The sequence below is a fragment of the Labeo rohita genome, chromosome 5 (genome assembly GCF_022985175.1).
Source record: "Labeo rohita strain BAU-BD-2019 chromosome 5, IGBB_LRoh.1.0, whole genome shotgun sequence".
In the NCBI taxonomy this organism is placed as follows: domain Eukaryota; kingdom Metazoa; phylum Chordata; class Actinopteri; order Cypriniformes; family Cyprinidae; genus Labeo; species Labeo rohita.
The window spans coordinates 13568906-13585690 of record NC_066873.1 but is presented as its reverse complement, the minus strand read 5'-3'; the positions used below and the strand labels follow the sequence as shown (position 1 = coordinate 13585690).

Here is a 16785-nt window from a genome sequence, read left to right as displayed (position 1 = left end):
ACATTTTAGTTTACCTCAAATGCTCGTCTGTACACTTGAAAGTAGACTTTAACCATATTGTTGTTATTTTTGCTTTCTTTTGCACACAAAAAGTATTCTCGTAGATTCATAACATTACAGTTGAACCACTGATGTCGCATGGACTATTTTATCGACGTCTTTACTACCTTTCTGGGCCATAAAGCGTGTCAGATGCATTGCATCCTATGCAGGGTCAGAAAACAAAGGTCTTACGGATTTGGAATAACATGAGGATGAGTAATTAATGACAGAATTTTCATTTTTGGGTGAACTATCTGTTTAACTCCTACTTAAATGGATCAAAGAGTAATCAAAATTTCAATGACTGCATTTAATATAATTTTAAATCATAATATATTTTCAATAATAGCTGTTAACAAGTACGTAAGTGTCCAAAAACACACTTAAGTATATTGTTTTAAAGTATATTATTTCTGTTATACATGCTGTTTGTAAAAGAATGTTAGAGTCTACTTTTTCACAAGGGTATGTAACCACTAAAACGAAAAAGCTTTTCGCTTTGGGTGGATGATGATGATGATGATGATGATGATGATGATGATGATGTTTCAGTGATGATGTGATTTCGGGATCCTACTGGGACCGAATTTGCTCCATGACAACAGCAGTACATGCACAGACTGCTGTGACATGCCAGGCTGCTGGTTCATGAATGCTTGCTCTGATTGATTCTGGGTTGGAGAGTTTAGGTTACTCAAGCAGAAGGAAAGGCTTTTAGAGAGCAAGAGTTAAACCGAAAATAAAAATATTCCATTGGGGGCAAATGACAGGAATGATTTCCACAAGACTTGCCACAAGATATCTGCTCATTTTCCATTCACATCACTGAGTTTGACAGTCGAGTTTCTCTTGGTGATATCTATGCTGAATGCAAATAACATAAAGTAACATGTCACACGGTGAAGTCAACAATACAACTCAAAACCAAAGTTTGCAAAAACATATTGTCCTTATTCCAGTATGTTTGTGTAGAAATACACTACTGTTTAAAAGTTTGTTGTTGGTAATTTTTTTTAATGTTTTTGAAAGATGCTCACCAAGCCTGCATTTATTTGTTCAAAAATACAGTAAAAACCGCAATTTTGTAAAATATTGTTACAATTCAAAATAGCTATTTTCTATTAAAATATTTTTTTTAAATATATTTTAAAATGTAATTCATTCCTGTGATGGCAAGCTGAATCTTCAACAGTCTTCAACAGATCCTTCAGAAATCAATCTATTAAATCATATCTATTATAAAAACAGTTACGCTGCTTAATATTTTTTGTGTAAATAATTAGTAACTTCTTTACTGTCCGTTGTGATGAATTTAATGCACCTCTGAATGAAAGTATTCATTTCTTAAAACAAAAACACTGTGAACAGTAGTATTTAAATGCTTATATATTATATTTTATCCATCCTCACACGTGTGTGTATATACACTGCCGTTCAAAAGTGTGGGATCAGTAAGATTTTTAATATTTTTTGAAGAAGTCTTTTCTGCTCATCTGCTTTTACTTTATTAAAAATACAGAAAACACAGTAATATCGTGAAAAATTACTGCTAATCAAAACTGTGGTTTTCTGTCTTAATATACTTTAAAATGTAATTTATTCCTGTGATGCAAAGCTGAATTTTCAGCATCATTACTTCAGTCTTCAGTGTCACATCCTTCAGAAATCATTCTAATATACTGATTTATTATCAATGTTGGAAACAGTTACTACTTAATTTTTTTTTTTTGGAACCTGTGTTACCTTTTTCAAGATTCTTTGATGAATACAACAACTGAAAGTACAGCATTTATTTAAAATATAAATCTTTTGTAACAATATACACTACCGTTCAAAGTTTGGGGTCAGTAAATTTGAAAGAAATTAATACTTTTATTTAGCATGGATGTGTTAAATTGATAAAAAGTGATAGTAAAGACTTATAATGTTAGAAAAGATTTATATTTTAAATAAATGCTGTTCTATTTAACTTAACTAAATATTAAGCAGCACAACTGTTTCCAACATTTATAATAAATCAGCATATTGGAATGATTTCTGATTTCTGAAGGATCGTGTGACACTGAAGACTGCAGCGTTGGCTGATGAAAATTCAGCTTTGCATCACAGAAATAAATTATGTTTTAAAGTATATTAAAACAGAAAACCACTATTTTAAATTGCAATAATATTTAACAATATCACTGTTTTTTTTCTATATTTTTAATCAAATAAACGGAGCCTTGATGAGCAGAAAAGTCATTAAAAATCTTACTGATCCTAAACTTTTGAACAGCAGTGTATGTATATATAAGTGTGTGTATCCAAGAAAGCTATCCTGCCATAGAGTTCACCCCACTTTCTCTCTTTCTCCAGCCAAATGACCCAGTTACAAACATCTGCCAAGCAGCTGACAAGCAACTCTTTACCTTAGTGGAGTGGGCCAAGCGGATACCTCACTTTTCTGATCTCCCGCTGGACGATCAAGTCATCCTCCTGCGAGCAGGTGCGTCAGTAAATAAACACAGACCGCTTTTGTTCGAGTCCTGCAGACATCAACCTGACGTGACCGTGGTGCCGTACATCTAGTCTTCCAGCTATGGAGTTACAGCTGAAAACAGCATCAGCTAATGAAATGAGTATGTTTACGGTTATGTGACATTACAGTCTATTCCAAAAGCATTTATGTGGATTCAGAGACACATTTGATCCAGCCTCGGGCCATAGCATCGATTAAAGAAGGAATTCCATCTCATTATCTTGGAGTGAGAGTCCTTATTCTGTTAAGGATGATGGCTTCAACATAGACGGAGGGAGAATAAGAGGCTGGATTGTTCTCGCCATTCACATGTTGCATTTATTTCATTAGGCTGTAGATTGCCCGAGGACAATCAAACTCTATTCAGTGCGTTTTATTCAGAGCCTCAGAAATGGGATCGCAGCGTGTAATGCTGTGACGATGTGTTAAACAACTTGAAATGTCCTCATTAAAACTCAATTTTGTTTAAGAACGTACCACTTAAGTTGATATTGAGCTATAAGTGTAAGCAAACACAACAGACAAAGCCACACAGACAGACACAAATACACGTGTTTCTCTCTTTCATGTTACCTTTGTTTGTTTGCTCGGTTATCAATGTGCTTTTGTGCTCCTGTCCTCTGTTGCTAGGCTGGAATGAACTCCTGATCGCCTCTTTTTCGCATCGTTCCATAGCAGTGAAAGATGGGATATTATTAGCTACAGGCCTTCACGTCCATAGAAACAGCGCACATACTGCTGGTGTGGGAGCCATCTTTGACAGGTTAGTAAATGTCCAAGCTTTCAGAGAAAAAGCCTGTACAAATTTCTTTCTTCTGAGAAACACAAAAGGTGAAGAATATGGCTTGGCTGTTGTTTTTACTATGGCTACATCTACATTAATCCAGATGCATTTGAAAATGGCATTTTTCTTTTAAAATGGACTAGCATTTTTAAGCGTTTTCTGAAATGTTGCCATACACACTGAAATGTACACTCTGAAAAATGCTGGGTTAAAAACAACTCAACGTGAGTTATTTGGCAACTCAGCGCTGGGTAAATATTGGACAGAACACATGCTGAGTTATTTTGACCCAGCTGGTTGGGTTAAATGTTTTTACCAAACATGCTGGGTTAATTTATTTAAGTCAACTATTGTTTAAAAATTCTTATATTGCTGACTTAAAATGGACTGGAACTTCTAAAAAATACACAGAGAATTACTGGAGGCAACAGCAATAATCATAAGATGAACATTTATTATTAAGCAAGAACACGTGGACAAAATACAAGACAAATTGAATTTATTTGGTTGAACAGAGCATAGTTTACAATATTACATACATTTAAACTCACATTAACAAGCATTTTAGACATAAAAAATGTAACATTTAAAAGTAGCATCTTAATTTTAGTGTATTTAACCATTCTCTGTAAATGTTTTTTACCGGAATAACGCTAATTCTCATGCCGGTGTGTCGCAGAAATTTGAGCCGGTGAAGGGCTGCTGTTTGCCGGTGTAACTGCAAACTTCAGACCACGGCCTCGCGTTTTACTCAGCGTAGCTGAAAGATGCCGTGACTGACTCCAAAACCTCCCCATAAACAAACAGTACTGACATTAGAGAACGTATTTCAACATCAAATTAAATTAAACTCAGTATTATAACGAATAAAATCCATTTATTTTATGCAAGGCAAAAGTCGTTTCCATCCTGCGAAGCAACCGCTGCTGACGCAGCTGATTGACATCTCGTCCTTATGTTGCGTTGCGTAAAACAATACAATTTACAGCAAAGTAAAGACTTTATAAATGAAATAAAATGTATACAAACTTTTATTTCGCCAAAGAAGCGCACCAGATCTTACCTTTTCTACAGGCATTGTGTTTTTGCTTTTTTGTTGTTTTTAAATTTATGAAGGTGATGTAAACTGCATCATTATATATTCTATGGTAATTATACAATAATAGAATATTTTGAATATGTAACTTATAGTTATAAAAATGCGATGTTATAAACTATATTATAAAAATATAGAAATAAAAAAATAATTCATTTCAACAAATTTACTGTCAGTACAGACGCTGCATATCTATTATCTTTGGCTGCGTCCATTGCATCCCACACGCTTTTTCACTGACACGCCCCCAATTTGGAAACTCTGGGCTTAAAGAAAACTACCCAGCACCCAGAGTGTAGGCATTAGGGATGGGTACCAAACCCCCCCCCCCCCCCCCAAAAAAATTATTTGTATATATATATATATAAAAATGTAAAACAAAAAGTACCGATAAGAATACCGTTAAAGGTTAAATTACTGGATTGATAAGCAGTACCAGTAAGAGTAGTAATACCGTTAAAACCTTAACGATACCCGTCCCTAGTAGACATGCTCTTGATAGCGCTTTATAGTGTTTTTACGCTTTCATGTGGACAAGATTTTTTTTTTTTTTTTTTAACAAAGGAGGAAAAACTCTGTTTATAAAATTTGTGGATGTGGATGTGTATGTGTGGACAAGGCCATAGATATCTATCATTACAAAATATGTCACATGACTAAGGCCTTGCCCACACTAATACATTTTCATTCGAAAACGCATGTTTACCTCTCCGTTTAGGTCTTCCGTATACACTAAGATGCCATTTTTGTGATTTTTTGCGATTTGGACACATCAGTAATGAATGATGAGATATTTTTATAAATAAAATTATCTTGCAAAAAGAATTGCACAGTTCAGTGTGGACAGAAGGCCAAAATGGAGAGAAAAAGATGTGTTTACAAACAAAAATGTATTAGTGTGGACAAGTATCAATGTTACAAATGACAAAACTGGCACCTTAAAAATACGAAACAAACAAACAAACAAAAAAAAAAAAAAATCTGAAGTAAAAGTGAGCTGATTTTTAACAATAACTTGTAAACCCATAAAGACAGACTGAATGTGAGCTACAAGGTTGTTAATTGATGGCATGTGTGTTGGTTTTATTTCAGCATATCTTTATATAATCGTTAACTGAACTGAAACTGAACTGAAACTAGCAAATCATGCCAAAATCTCTGTAGTGGCCTAATAGAAAAATATATAAATGGTGATATATAAACATGAAATATTTTTATTAATTTCACATGGTTTACATCTATAGTTTTATATTTATTTCCCTTTGTTACTTTGATTGTCATTCGCAATTCATTCCCACATTAAAGCCATTGAGTATCTTGTACCTTTGTTCTTTTGGCAGCTTTTCAAATACTTTTTCCCCCCAGCATTTGAAATATTGAGATTCACCTTGTAGCTGGTTAGTTTGGTTGTTTTAAAAATATACCAGATATAGTTTTTTATATATTTTTTTACTAGTGAGTGCAGGACACTATAGTTCATTAACGTAAGTAAGGATAGCAAAATAAAGTAACCTCTTACATATTTTACTAAAAATTCTTCACACAGTGAAACTGATTTGGGACCACACTTTGACCTGACCTTTGACCTATGTTACATACCTTTCTATCAAAATTATCTAACATTATCAAGATAAAAATGTTCTGACACAGTTCAACTCATGAGTTTTTGTCATATTTTATTCCCATTTCTAAACTGTAGTGAACAAACTGTGATAATATGAGAAGTGTTGAAGGTATCTGAATACATTTTGGTTTGACTGTATGAGACAGAGTGTGAGTGCTAATTTTATGATACTCTTTTGTCATTTTGGAGCTTGATAGCTCCAGTCCCGTTCACTTTAATTATATGGAAAAGAGCAGCTACACCATTATACTAAACATCTCCTATTGTGTTTGACAGAAAAAAGAAACTCATACAGGTTTAGAAAAACATGAGGTCATTTTGAGTGAACTATTCCTTTAAATTCAATGTCAGCATTCAGTTTATGGAGGGTATGGTCTTGTGATCTTCTAAGAGACCCTTCAGTGTCCTCATGGTACACCCTGTGAAAGATTTGTGACAGCCGTAGGTCATGCACACATGAATTTTTGAAAATAACCTCTATAATGATATTAGACGCTGCATCATGAAAGTGTCCTCCACATCTTACTCTTGATTGATGCCATTTTTACATTAAGCCGTATGGCAGTTTTATGTAGCGCTGTGATAATGTTTCACTGGCAGCGTGAGATATGCTGGTGTCCTCACTAATGAAATATATGCTGCCCGGTCCGTCGGCAGTAGAGATGAATGTGTTATATAAGACATAATGACTTTGATTTTCAAGGCGATATGAAAACTAAATATAAAGGTGGAGCGATGACTCACTGGTCATGTTTAACATGTTACAGAACATTTCCCGGCATTTTTAGGGGTATGCTGGAGAAAATGAATTTGCGATTAATCAGACTGGCTGCGTTGCCTCTGAGCGTAAAGATTTTGTCGCTTTTTTACAGAGTGCTGACGGAGCTTGTGTCAAAGATGAGAGACATGCAAATGGACAAGACTGAACTTGGATGCCTGCGGGCCATTGTTCTCTTCAATCCAGGTATAGTAATGTATACTTAAACAAACACATGTGCACACAGCACTCTTATGCAAGTGCGATTAAAATACCACTTCAGTTTGATTCTTGCTATTTGTGTTGGCAAATTCCTAAAAAATGTGTTGGAATAAAGCCAGAAAGTGTAAATGAGATTCCTATGACTGTAAACCGCAGTATGGCTAGCTTATAGCGAGCAGTATAAACTGAGTACTGCGTACTTTTTTTAAAAATAAAAAAGTTATAGGGTTTTTTCACCTATAAATGAAAATTCTGTCATTAATTACTCACCCTCATGTCGTTCCGAACCCGTAAGACCTTCGTTCATCTTCAGAATACAAATTAAGATATTTTTGATGAAATCCGAGAGCTTTCTGACCCTGCATAAACTGCAATGCAACTGCCACGTTTAAGGCCCAGAAAGGTAGTAAGAACATCATTAAAATAGTCAATGTGACATCAGTGGTTCAACTGTAATTTTATGAAGCTACAAAAATACTTTTTGTGCACAAAGAAAACAAAAATAACAATCTTTTTCTACAATTTCTTCTCTTCCGTGTCAGTGTTCATAAAATTAAGGTTGAACCACTGATGTCACATGGACTATTTTAATGATGCCCTTACTACCTTTCTGGGCCTTATATGTGGTAGTTGCGTAAGGTCAGAAATCTCTCGGATTTCATCAAATATATCTTAACTTGTGTTCCAAAGAGGAACAGAGGTCTTGCGGGTTTGGAACAACATGACGCTGAATAATGACAGAATTTTCATTTTTGGGTAATCTATTCCTTTAATGTAACATTGTGACCATATTGTTGTCATGTGACCTCTATGTTCATCCTCAAACAATAAAGATAGTAATTTTGGTGTGCGATAAAAAATCATCAGTCCGGTCAAATAATGAGTCTAGAAAGAGAGATTAAAAATTGTTAAAAATCACAGCAGATTTTCCATTTAATCATACTGGAAACAATACTAAAAGGTCAGTTCAAGTGCATTGAATTGTGAAGATGGTATGCAATGCTGTGGACTTTGCCAAATACAATATGCCCAACATGCTGGAATGAACGACTTTATCTTAGGTAGTTGTGGTTTTTGTGTTTTTATCAACTCTTAGATTCAAAAGGCCTGTCTAATCCATCAGAAGTGGAGGCATTGAGGGAAAGAGTGTATGCATCTCTAGAGGCCTACTGTAAACACAAATACCCTGATCAGCCTGGGAGGTAAACACACATACACACTTATCTTTCATCCCTCACGTTTATGCACCCTTCATCATTTCACTTGAATATAAAAATAAAAGTAATAGCACAAAACAAAAAGAATGCTACAGAGATTTAACAGAGGCCTACCTAGATTTAGAGTGAACATGGGATTTTTTTTTAACGTCATTTAAAGTCAGAAACATTTACAACCCATTGTCTTGCATGTGAGAAAAGTCAGTTTTACTATATCATTAAAGGTCTTAAAAACTTACAGATAACTTACTCACCCCCTTATCATCCAAGATTTTTATGTTTTTCTTTCTTCAGTCAAAAAAATCAGAAATGTTCTCCATACAGTGGACCATAGTGGTGCCCTCGAGTTTGAACTTCCAAAATGCAGTTTAAATGCAGCTTCAAAAGGCTCTAAAAGATCCCGTCCAAGGAAGAAGGGTCTTATCTGGCGAAATGATCGGTTAATTTCTAAAATAAAATGTTCTCTGCATGAACTCCAGTTTTGTGTATTCCAGTTCAGTTACAGTTAGGGTACGTTGAAAAACTCTAATCTTATTTTCTCCTTGAAAATCATCCTATATTGCTGTTTTACCTTTTTTTGTAAAGGGTGTTTGACCCTCTTTGCATGTTCACTTTGTAAACACTGGGTCGGTATTTCTGCAGGGATGTAGGGTGATTTTGAAGTTGGAGGAGAAAATGAGATGGGAGTTTTTTGACATACCCTAACTGTATTGACCCGGAATGCACACGAAGGTCACGCAGAGCTATTTTGGAATTTCAAACTCGTGGGCTCCATTAAAGTCCACTATATGGAGAAAAATCCTGAAATGTTTGCACCAAAAAGTTTTTTCTTTACGACTGAAGAAAGAAAGACATGAACATCTTGGATGACAAGGGGGTGAGTAAATTGTCTGTAAATTTTTGTTTTGGACATGAACTTTTCCTTTAAGGCTGCATTTATTTAATCAGAATACAGAAAAAAGCAGTAATATTGTGAAATATTATTATAAGATAACTGTTTAGAATGTATTATATTTTTAAAAGGGGTTCAAGCACATAGCCCTGAAACCCTGTTGTAATTGTTAGAGAGGTCATGGATTAGCTATCTCCACGTGTAACTGAAAATATAAAACTTGGAGGGATGGCAGTACTCACACCACCAACAACATCACCAAGGCTCACCCCAATTGGCCTGACGGGGCACTACAGTGAACAAAAGTATGAAATCGCTCATAACTCCTAAACCATCAGTCACAGGCTCAAGTGTCTTATGTCGTTGGAATCCTTGCCTCAGCCGAGACAAAATGTACTCCTCAGATTCGATCGTGAGCCTGGCAAAATTTCTGGGTATTTCGCATTTTTTGAAAAACCCACTTTTGCGAACTAGTCATAGATTTTCGCTTGATCAAAACCGGAACTAAACTCGGTGGGCCTGTTTGACCCACGGCCCCAAAGGTCTTTGAGAAATTTGAAAGAAGTCGGTCACTGGAGGGCGATATCGCATTTTCCAAGGGCGTAAACTATTGTACATTGTGCAATTTTTCACACTTACACCCGATAACTGAATGCCGATCATATGATGGAACTTCTCATTCTGGACAACTTTGCCGCTAGAACCACTGCTGTCAGTCAAATTGTTTGTTAAATGATTGAGAAGATGTAAAAAAAAATAAAATAAAAAAACTTTTGCAAACTAGGCCTAGGTTAATAAATACTGCAGTATAATTCTCTAATTGACTCTATATGTCAATAATTATCAAAAAAATGTTGAAATTTACCCTTTGGGTCGTTTAAAAAAGGGGCCTGTCTAAAGGAAAACACAAAACGTCATGAAATCTGTTGAGCACACGCGACAGGTGATTCTAAACAAGCATGCAAAGTTTTAAGGAGATCGGACCACAGCTGGCGCTCTAACAGTCATAAACATTAAAAAAAAAAAAAAACATTTCTATGGTAAATTACCTGGATTTACCAAAAAAATGCTTTTTTAAATCATTGACTTAGGTGGTTACAGGCTTGCTATGCAGCTATATTTTATTCTTGTTATTGCAAAGCCATTTCTCTAGTCTTTGCTGCTCAAAAACATTTTGTGGAAATGTTTTTGAAACATATTTCCAGGATTCTTTGATTAGCAGAATGTTTAAAAGAACTTTATTTGAAACAGAAATCTTTCGTAACATCATAAATGTTTTTGCTCTCACTTTTGATCAATTTCACGCATCCTTGCTGAATACAAATATTAGTAGCTTAAGTATTACACTGTGCTCATCCAAACGCTGACATCTATTGTTTCACGGACAGATTCGCCAAGCTGTTACTGCGTCTGCCTGCCCTGCGCTCCATCGGCCTGAAGTGTCTTGAACATCTCTTCTTTTTCAAGTTAATCGGAGACACACCCATCGACACTTTCCTAATGGAAATGCTCGAAGCGCCACACCAAATGACATAAGGGAATGATTTCATGTCATCTCCGCCCCTCTGACAGAGGGTGCTGCCCGTGTACAGAACACTACAGGAGGCCGGAGGACACATCTCTGATCTCACAGGAGAGGACTGAGCTACCTTGGCGCTTCATCAGAAACATTGTGCAATCCACGAAATACTGCGTAAGCGCTCATTATGGAATATACCACGCGGGATGGATGAAGTGAGGTTTTTTCCAGGTTTGCATGCACGTTTGGGAAGTCTCACGGAGTTCTGGAGTTTTCGGTTTTTCATTTCTTCTGCCTTACAGAGGTCTACCTCTGCTTTCCATTGAGTACACAGCCAAACCGCCTCATCTCTGAACTCACAATCATTGTGCTGTGAATATTCAGATTTCATGAGAGGAAACAAAATACCTCGGATGCACTTCTTCATGCAGCTGTCCTTAAAAAACACATTACTGTATCTGCCATTGGAAGCTCTTGCTCAAACTGCGCAGTTAACAGGACCATTTTTCCAGGCACTTAGAAATGGCTTCTATAAGCGGTATTGTCATACGTCAGGATTCTGAGGAAGAGGATAAAACTGCACTCAGTTTGGCTTGAAGTCCTTTTCTTTTTGGAAGATATACGGGCCTATGAATAACAGAAAGTTCTAAAAAGAATGAAAAGCAGGTGTACTCCTGGCTGAACTCGCGCTGGATGAAAATACAATGATTTATTGTTAGAATTGTGTAAAAGAAAAAAGCGGAAGATTTTTCATGATGTTTTGCCTCTATAATTCAGCATAAATATGTATTAAGTATTTCCAAAGATTTTCAATAATGTTTATATATATCATCTGATAATTCCCAGCAAGTGGGTGTTTGCGATTTGAAAATATGCAACGAGTTAAAGGAATCCAGATGATAGTCTGGCCTCAGGGAATCGTGAGGTTTGGGAAGTGCCATGCCTGTCCCCTATTGGAAAAGTTGTGACATTGCAGCTGCACTCATTTGCTATTACATGAAAATGCTTGGCAAACATTGCAAAACAACCATTTCTAAGCCTCAGGTTGATACAAATGCAATTTTTGGTTCTGTTGTGCAGTCTTATCTGGGTCATAAGGAAGAAACTGTAATAATTATAGATTTCATAACATTTGTATTGACGCATCAAACCTCAATTGCAGATTGAACCAGTGTTTTCATGATGACGATGAATTTTGGTAACTATTATTGGAATTTGGGAGGTATGTGAGCTGTGTAGCAGCAGTTGTCATTATCAGACAAGTGCGAAACACCTACTGATTTAGACGACACATTCTGCCCGTGATAATAGCAACATGAGTATTCAGTTTAATATGCACATAAACAGCATATACTGTCTATGTGATTGTTCTATGTGTTGAGCCTGAAGTTCTATGCTTTGACCAGGGAGAAATTTGAATCGGCCGTCAGGGAAGATCAGTGGATTTTGTTTGTTCTGTCATTGGACGTCTTTGGCCTTTCATTACTCCAAAACCAGCATATTAGAATGTGCAGACAAGAACTAAAGACCCCTTGCTGAGGTATAGAGACAATGTAAAGCGCTCTTGGGTTTGCACTGTGTTGGACTAGTCAAACAGGGTTTGTTAGACCATCAGGACCCAGCCACGTCTTATCTGATTTCAGCTACAATCCTGATGTGCCACCATCAGACATCTGTCGTATTTCCCTGTGAGACAGCAATCCATCACAGGACATGATGCATTTTAAGAGAATTATCTATTTTTGTACAAAGTGTAATTTTTTTCTCTATATCATTTTGTCGTCTGTTCTATATTGTACACATTGTTGGTGTAAATATTCATTTTTAAGTGCAGCCGTGACCCTCAAACCTGAACTGAGGAAAAGGTTTACGTGCAAAAGGCTTCTCTGTTCCTCTGCCATTTGTTTTCATGGTACCCTCACCTAAACGCTGAGGACGGCTCACTTGTTCTTTTCTACAAGACAAATGGAGGGTGTATTGTGTATTGTCCTATTATATTATGTCTGTTCAAAGGACTATTAAATTTCAGATTGTAAAAAATACTGTTATACTGTTGTCAGCAAACAAAAGAACTATTTTAGAGTTATGAATAAATGATGATATACAAGATATCATATATATATATAAACATTAAATAGATTTCACAGTTTCATAAAGCAGAATATTGCTGCAATAACATTTATATAGATTTCTATTATAATTTTTTTATGGAAATTTACCTACTGCTTCAATGGATCAAAGCCATGAAAACCATAAAAATAAAACTGAAGACAAATCTAAAGCCTAAATAGTGGAAAATAATGTTTAAAATTAGTTCACTTCCAGAATAAAAATTTCCTGATAATTTAATCACCTCCAATGTCATTCAAGATGTTCACATCTTTGTTTCTTCAGTTGCAAAGAAATTAAGGTTTTTGAGTAAAACATTCCAGGATTTTTCTCCATATAGTGGACTTCAGTGGTGGCCAATGGGTTGAAGGTGCAAACTGCAGTTTCAGTGCAGCTTCAAAGGGTTCTATGCAATCCCAAACAAGGAATAAGGGTCTTATCCAGCAAAACGATCAGTCATTTTCTGAATTAAAAAAAATATATATATATTTTTTAACCACAAATGGTTTTCTTGCACTAGCTCTGCAATGCACATCTGCAACTTGGTGCATTATGTAATCATGTTGGAAAGGTCATGGGTGGTTAACCTGTGTATTTCGGTTCAAAAAGGTAGGGTAGGGTAGGGTAAAAAAAAAAAAAAAAAAAAAAAAAACTCCATCTCATTTTCTCCTCCAACTTCAAAATTATCTGACATCATTTTTTTACCTTTTTTTGTAAAGGGCGTTTGACTTTCTTTGCACGTTTGCTTTGTAAACACTGGGTCGGTACTTCCACCCGATTACGTAAAGCGTGAAGTATATAAATTTGTATTTTTTTTTAGAAAATGACCAATAGTTTTGCTAGATAAGACCCTTATTCCTCGGCTGGGATCATGTAGAGCCCCTTGAAGCTGCACTGAATATGACATGGAGGTGAGTAAATTATCAGGAAATGCAAACATTATCAGGAAAAAAGGCAAACATTTGATGGCAAAAAGTTCTGAAAATTCTCTTGGATTAACAAAAACATTTATATATATCCGTTTCTGGTATGTCTACCGTAAGTACATTTTATCCAACCAGATCAATAAAACAACAGAATTCATGATTTGATAGAAAATATTTGTTCTTCGGTAATAAATTAAAATGAACTGAAAATATTACAGTATATTAAGGGGTGAAAAGGCTCGAGTGAGACTGTCACTATTTTGAGCAGACAGGACCTGCCCATCTCTCACATAATAACCCTGCATTAGGTGCTATCAAACCATTGTAAAAGACAGACACTACTGGAAGTCATCAGTCTGAAGTTTCTACTAAAGCCTCTGAAGTGCTGTGCTTTAACTTAACAATCACTTTTCCACAGTTTGATGGTCTTGTCGTTCTCCAGGGCTGCTGAGGCAATGATGTTCTCTGTAGGGTGACAAGCTGTCGAGATCACTACATCTAAGGACAAAAATACATCACATTTATGTCAACAAAATGAAAGAGGCTGCCGTTTATTTGAGCCTGGGAGGTGTAATGTCATGTACCTGTGTGCCCTTGTAATTTCTGCACAATTTCTTTGGTCTGCAGGTTCCAGATATACACCATGTTGTCTTCAGAGCCTGAGACGATCCACTGAATGAGAGCAAGACAGATTCAGGTTATTCAAAAACTGGTTTATTCAAAATAACTGTGTTAAATCAAATACTTTGACAACGTCATATTAAACCTACCTTTCCTCCAGTCACAGAAAAATTGGCAAACACACAATACTTTTCATTCTTATGTCCAGTATATGTCTTGAGACACTAAAAAGTGAAAAGGTACAACAGATTATTTAAAACATGAAATATTACCCACACAACATCACCACTGCCCTCTGGCTCACTAGTTGGTGTTAAACAGGTTTCACCTTATTAGGACATTTTTGAATATTATATATATATATATATATATATATATATATATATATATATATATATATATATGTACACACGTACACACACGTGCACACACGTGCACACACTACTAATTTTACCACAAATATTTTTATAAACATGATTTGCAGTCAACATTTATGCCATACCTTTCCCTTGCTGTAGTCCCAGAGCTTTAATGTACTGTGAGGAAAAACATCAGTTTGTTTATGCCTTTTTTATATACTATATAACAACTGTTTGCATATAACAGCAGTTTTTCCAAAATTAATGTTGTCTCAGAAACTGCACCGAATGGAAAAAAAAGAAGTCACTTGGGGGATGAGTTCACTTACTTGTCCAGTGTTGCAGCTAGAATGTATTTTCCATTTGGAGAAAACTTCACAAATGAGACAGGGGGGTTGTCATCATCTGGAAATAACACAGATCAGTTCACCATCAACACACTCTCCTAATTTGCATTTAGAAAGGCTACATTTATCCAAATTATGCAGCACACCATCCTGCCATCTGGTATCTCAACAAAACTCACGATTTAAGGCTAAAACTAAGTCCAACGATGATAAGAAAACTTGATATCATGCTCTCTTGCTTCTCCAGTGCATACATTACCAGTCAAAAGATTTTGAACAGTTAGATTTTTAATATTTTTTAAAGAAGTCTCTTCTGCTCACCAAGCCTGCATTTATTTGATCCAAAGTACAGCGAAAACAATATAATTTAGAAATATTTTTACTATTTTAAATAACTGTTTTCTATTTGAATACATTTTAAAATGTAATTTATTCCTGTGATTTTAAAGCTGAATTTTTAGCATAATTACTCCAGTCTTCAGTGTCACGTGATTCTTTAGAAATACTCTAAAATTCCTATTTACAGCTCAAAAAACATTTATTTTTTTATTATTACTATGTTAAAAACAGCTGAATAGAATTTTCTGAATCTTAAAAGAATCTGAATTTTGAATTTTCTGGTTTCTTTGATGAATAGAAAGTTCAGAAGAACAGCATTTATCTGAAATAGAAATATTTTGTAACATTATAAATGTCTTTATCATCACTTTTAATCAATTTAAACCATCCTTGCTAAATAAAAAGTATTAAAATATTAATACCAATAAAACATAAAATAAAATTATACTGACTGTATGCACTATGGTATAGTGTATAATGTTACAAAAGCTTTCTATTTCAGATAAATGCTTTGGATCTTTCTATTCATCAAAGAATCCTGGAAAAATGTACTGAACTGTTTTAAATATTGATAATAATAAAATGTGTTTGAACAGCAAATCAGCATATTAGAATGATTTCTGAAGGATCATGTGAAACTGAAGACTGGAGTAATGATGCTGAAAATGTAGCTTTAATCACAGGAATAAATTACATTTTAAAATATATTTAAAAAGAAAACATTTATGTTAAATAGTAAAAACATTTCAAAATTTTACTGTTTTTGCTGTACTTACAAATGCAGGATCGGTGAGCAGAAGAGACTTTTAAAATCTTACTGTTCAAAAACTTTTTTTTTGACTGGTAGTGTACAGTAAACAGAAAACAGTTACATACCTATAAGAGTTTTCAGACATTGTCCTGATGCAGTGTCCCACAACCGGCTGAAATACAGTCCATAACATTAAGAACAGGTAAATAATGCAATCACATCAGTCTTAAAGAATCATAAGTACAGATGGAGGCTGACCTAAAGATGCCGTAAGTAAATGTTTAATAACAGAACACAAAAAAATGTTTTGGGTTTGTCAGCATTTAAGAGTAAGCTAGCAAAAAAAGCTGAAAAAAAGCTTTTAACAGACGGCACTACTCAACTTACCATAAACCATCATAGCTACTGGAGACTACTAGAGATCCATCTCTGTTGAAGTGCACCTGGAAACATTACATTAAACCGACATCAACAAAATCTGCATGCAAACTAACAAAAATATTTTTTTGGAACTGTTGTTTACCGCTGAGACGGGGTCTGAGTGAGCTGGCAGGGTCTTCAGACACTTTCCTGTTTTGACATCCCATATCCGTACGCTCTCATCAAACTGTCAACATGAACCACATCACTCAATCACTAAATGACAAACACTGTGTCATATT

The 16785-nt window shown here is 35.2% G+C and overlaps 2 protein-coding genes across 6 annotated transcripts in view; one reads left to right on the top strand and one right to left on the bottom strand.

The window, feature by feature from the left end:
* Positions 1 to 11841, top strand: part of rxrab (retinoid x receptor, alpha b) — a 73837-nt gene extending 61996 nt beyond the window's left edge. For all 4 annotated transcript variants that reach the window (XM_051111320.1, XM_051111318.1, XM_051111319.1 and 1 more), the window contains 5 exons: positions 2398 to 2527; positions 3191 to 3323; positions 6937 to 7028; positions 8140 to 8245; positions 10541 to 11841. In XM_051111320.1, coding sequence (XP_050967277.1) covers positions 2398 to 2527; positions 3191 to 3323; positions 6937 to 7028; positions 8140 to 8245; positions 10541 to 10688 — 609 coding nt within the window. In that variant the 3' untranslated portion in view covers positions 10689 to 11841. The remainder of the gene's footprint in view (positions 1 to 2397; positions 2528 to 3190; positions 3324 to 6936; positions 7029 to 8139; positions 8246 to 10540) is intronic.
* The window catches only part of LOC127166203 (WD repeat-containing protein 5-like), a 9390-nt gene continuing 4445 nt past the window's right edge, over positions 11841 to 16785 (bottom strand). For both annotated transcript variants that reach the window (XM_051111323.1, XM_051111322.1), the window contains exons 7-14: positions 16647 to 16730; positions 16511 to 16566; positions 16249 to 16295; positions 15016 to 15091; positions 14830 to 14863; positions 14477 to 14551; positions 14291 to 14378; positions 11841 to 14204 (exon numbers count right to left, since the gene is read on the bottom strand). In XM_051111323.1, the coding sequence (XP_050967280.1) occupies positions 14104 to 14204; positions 14291 to 14378; positions 14477 to 14551; positions 14830 to 14863; positions 15016 to 15091; positions 16249 to 16295; positions 16511 to 16566; positions 16647 to 16730 (561 nt within the window). In that variant the 3' untranslated portion in view covers positions 11841 to 14103. The remainder of the gene's footprint in view (positions 14205 to 14290; positions 14379 to 14476; positions 14552 to 14829; positions 14864 to 15015; positions 15092 to 16248; positions 16296 to 16510; positions 16567 to 16646; positions 16731 to 16785) is intronic.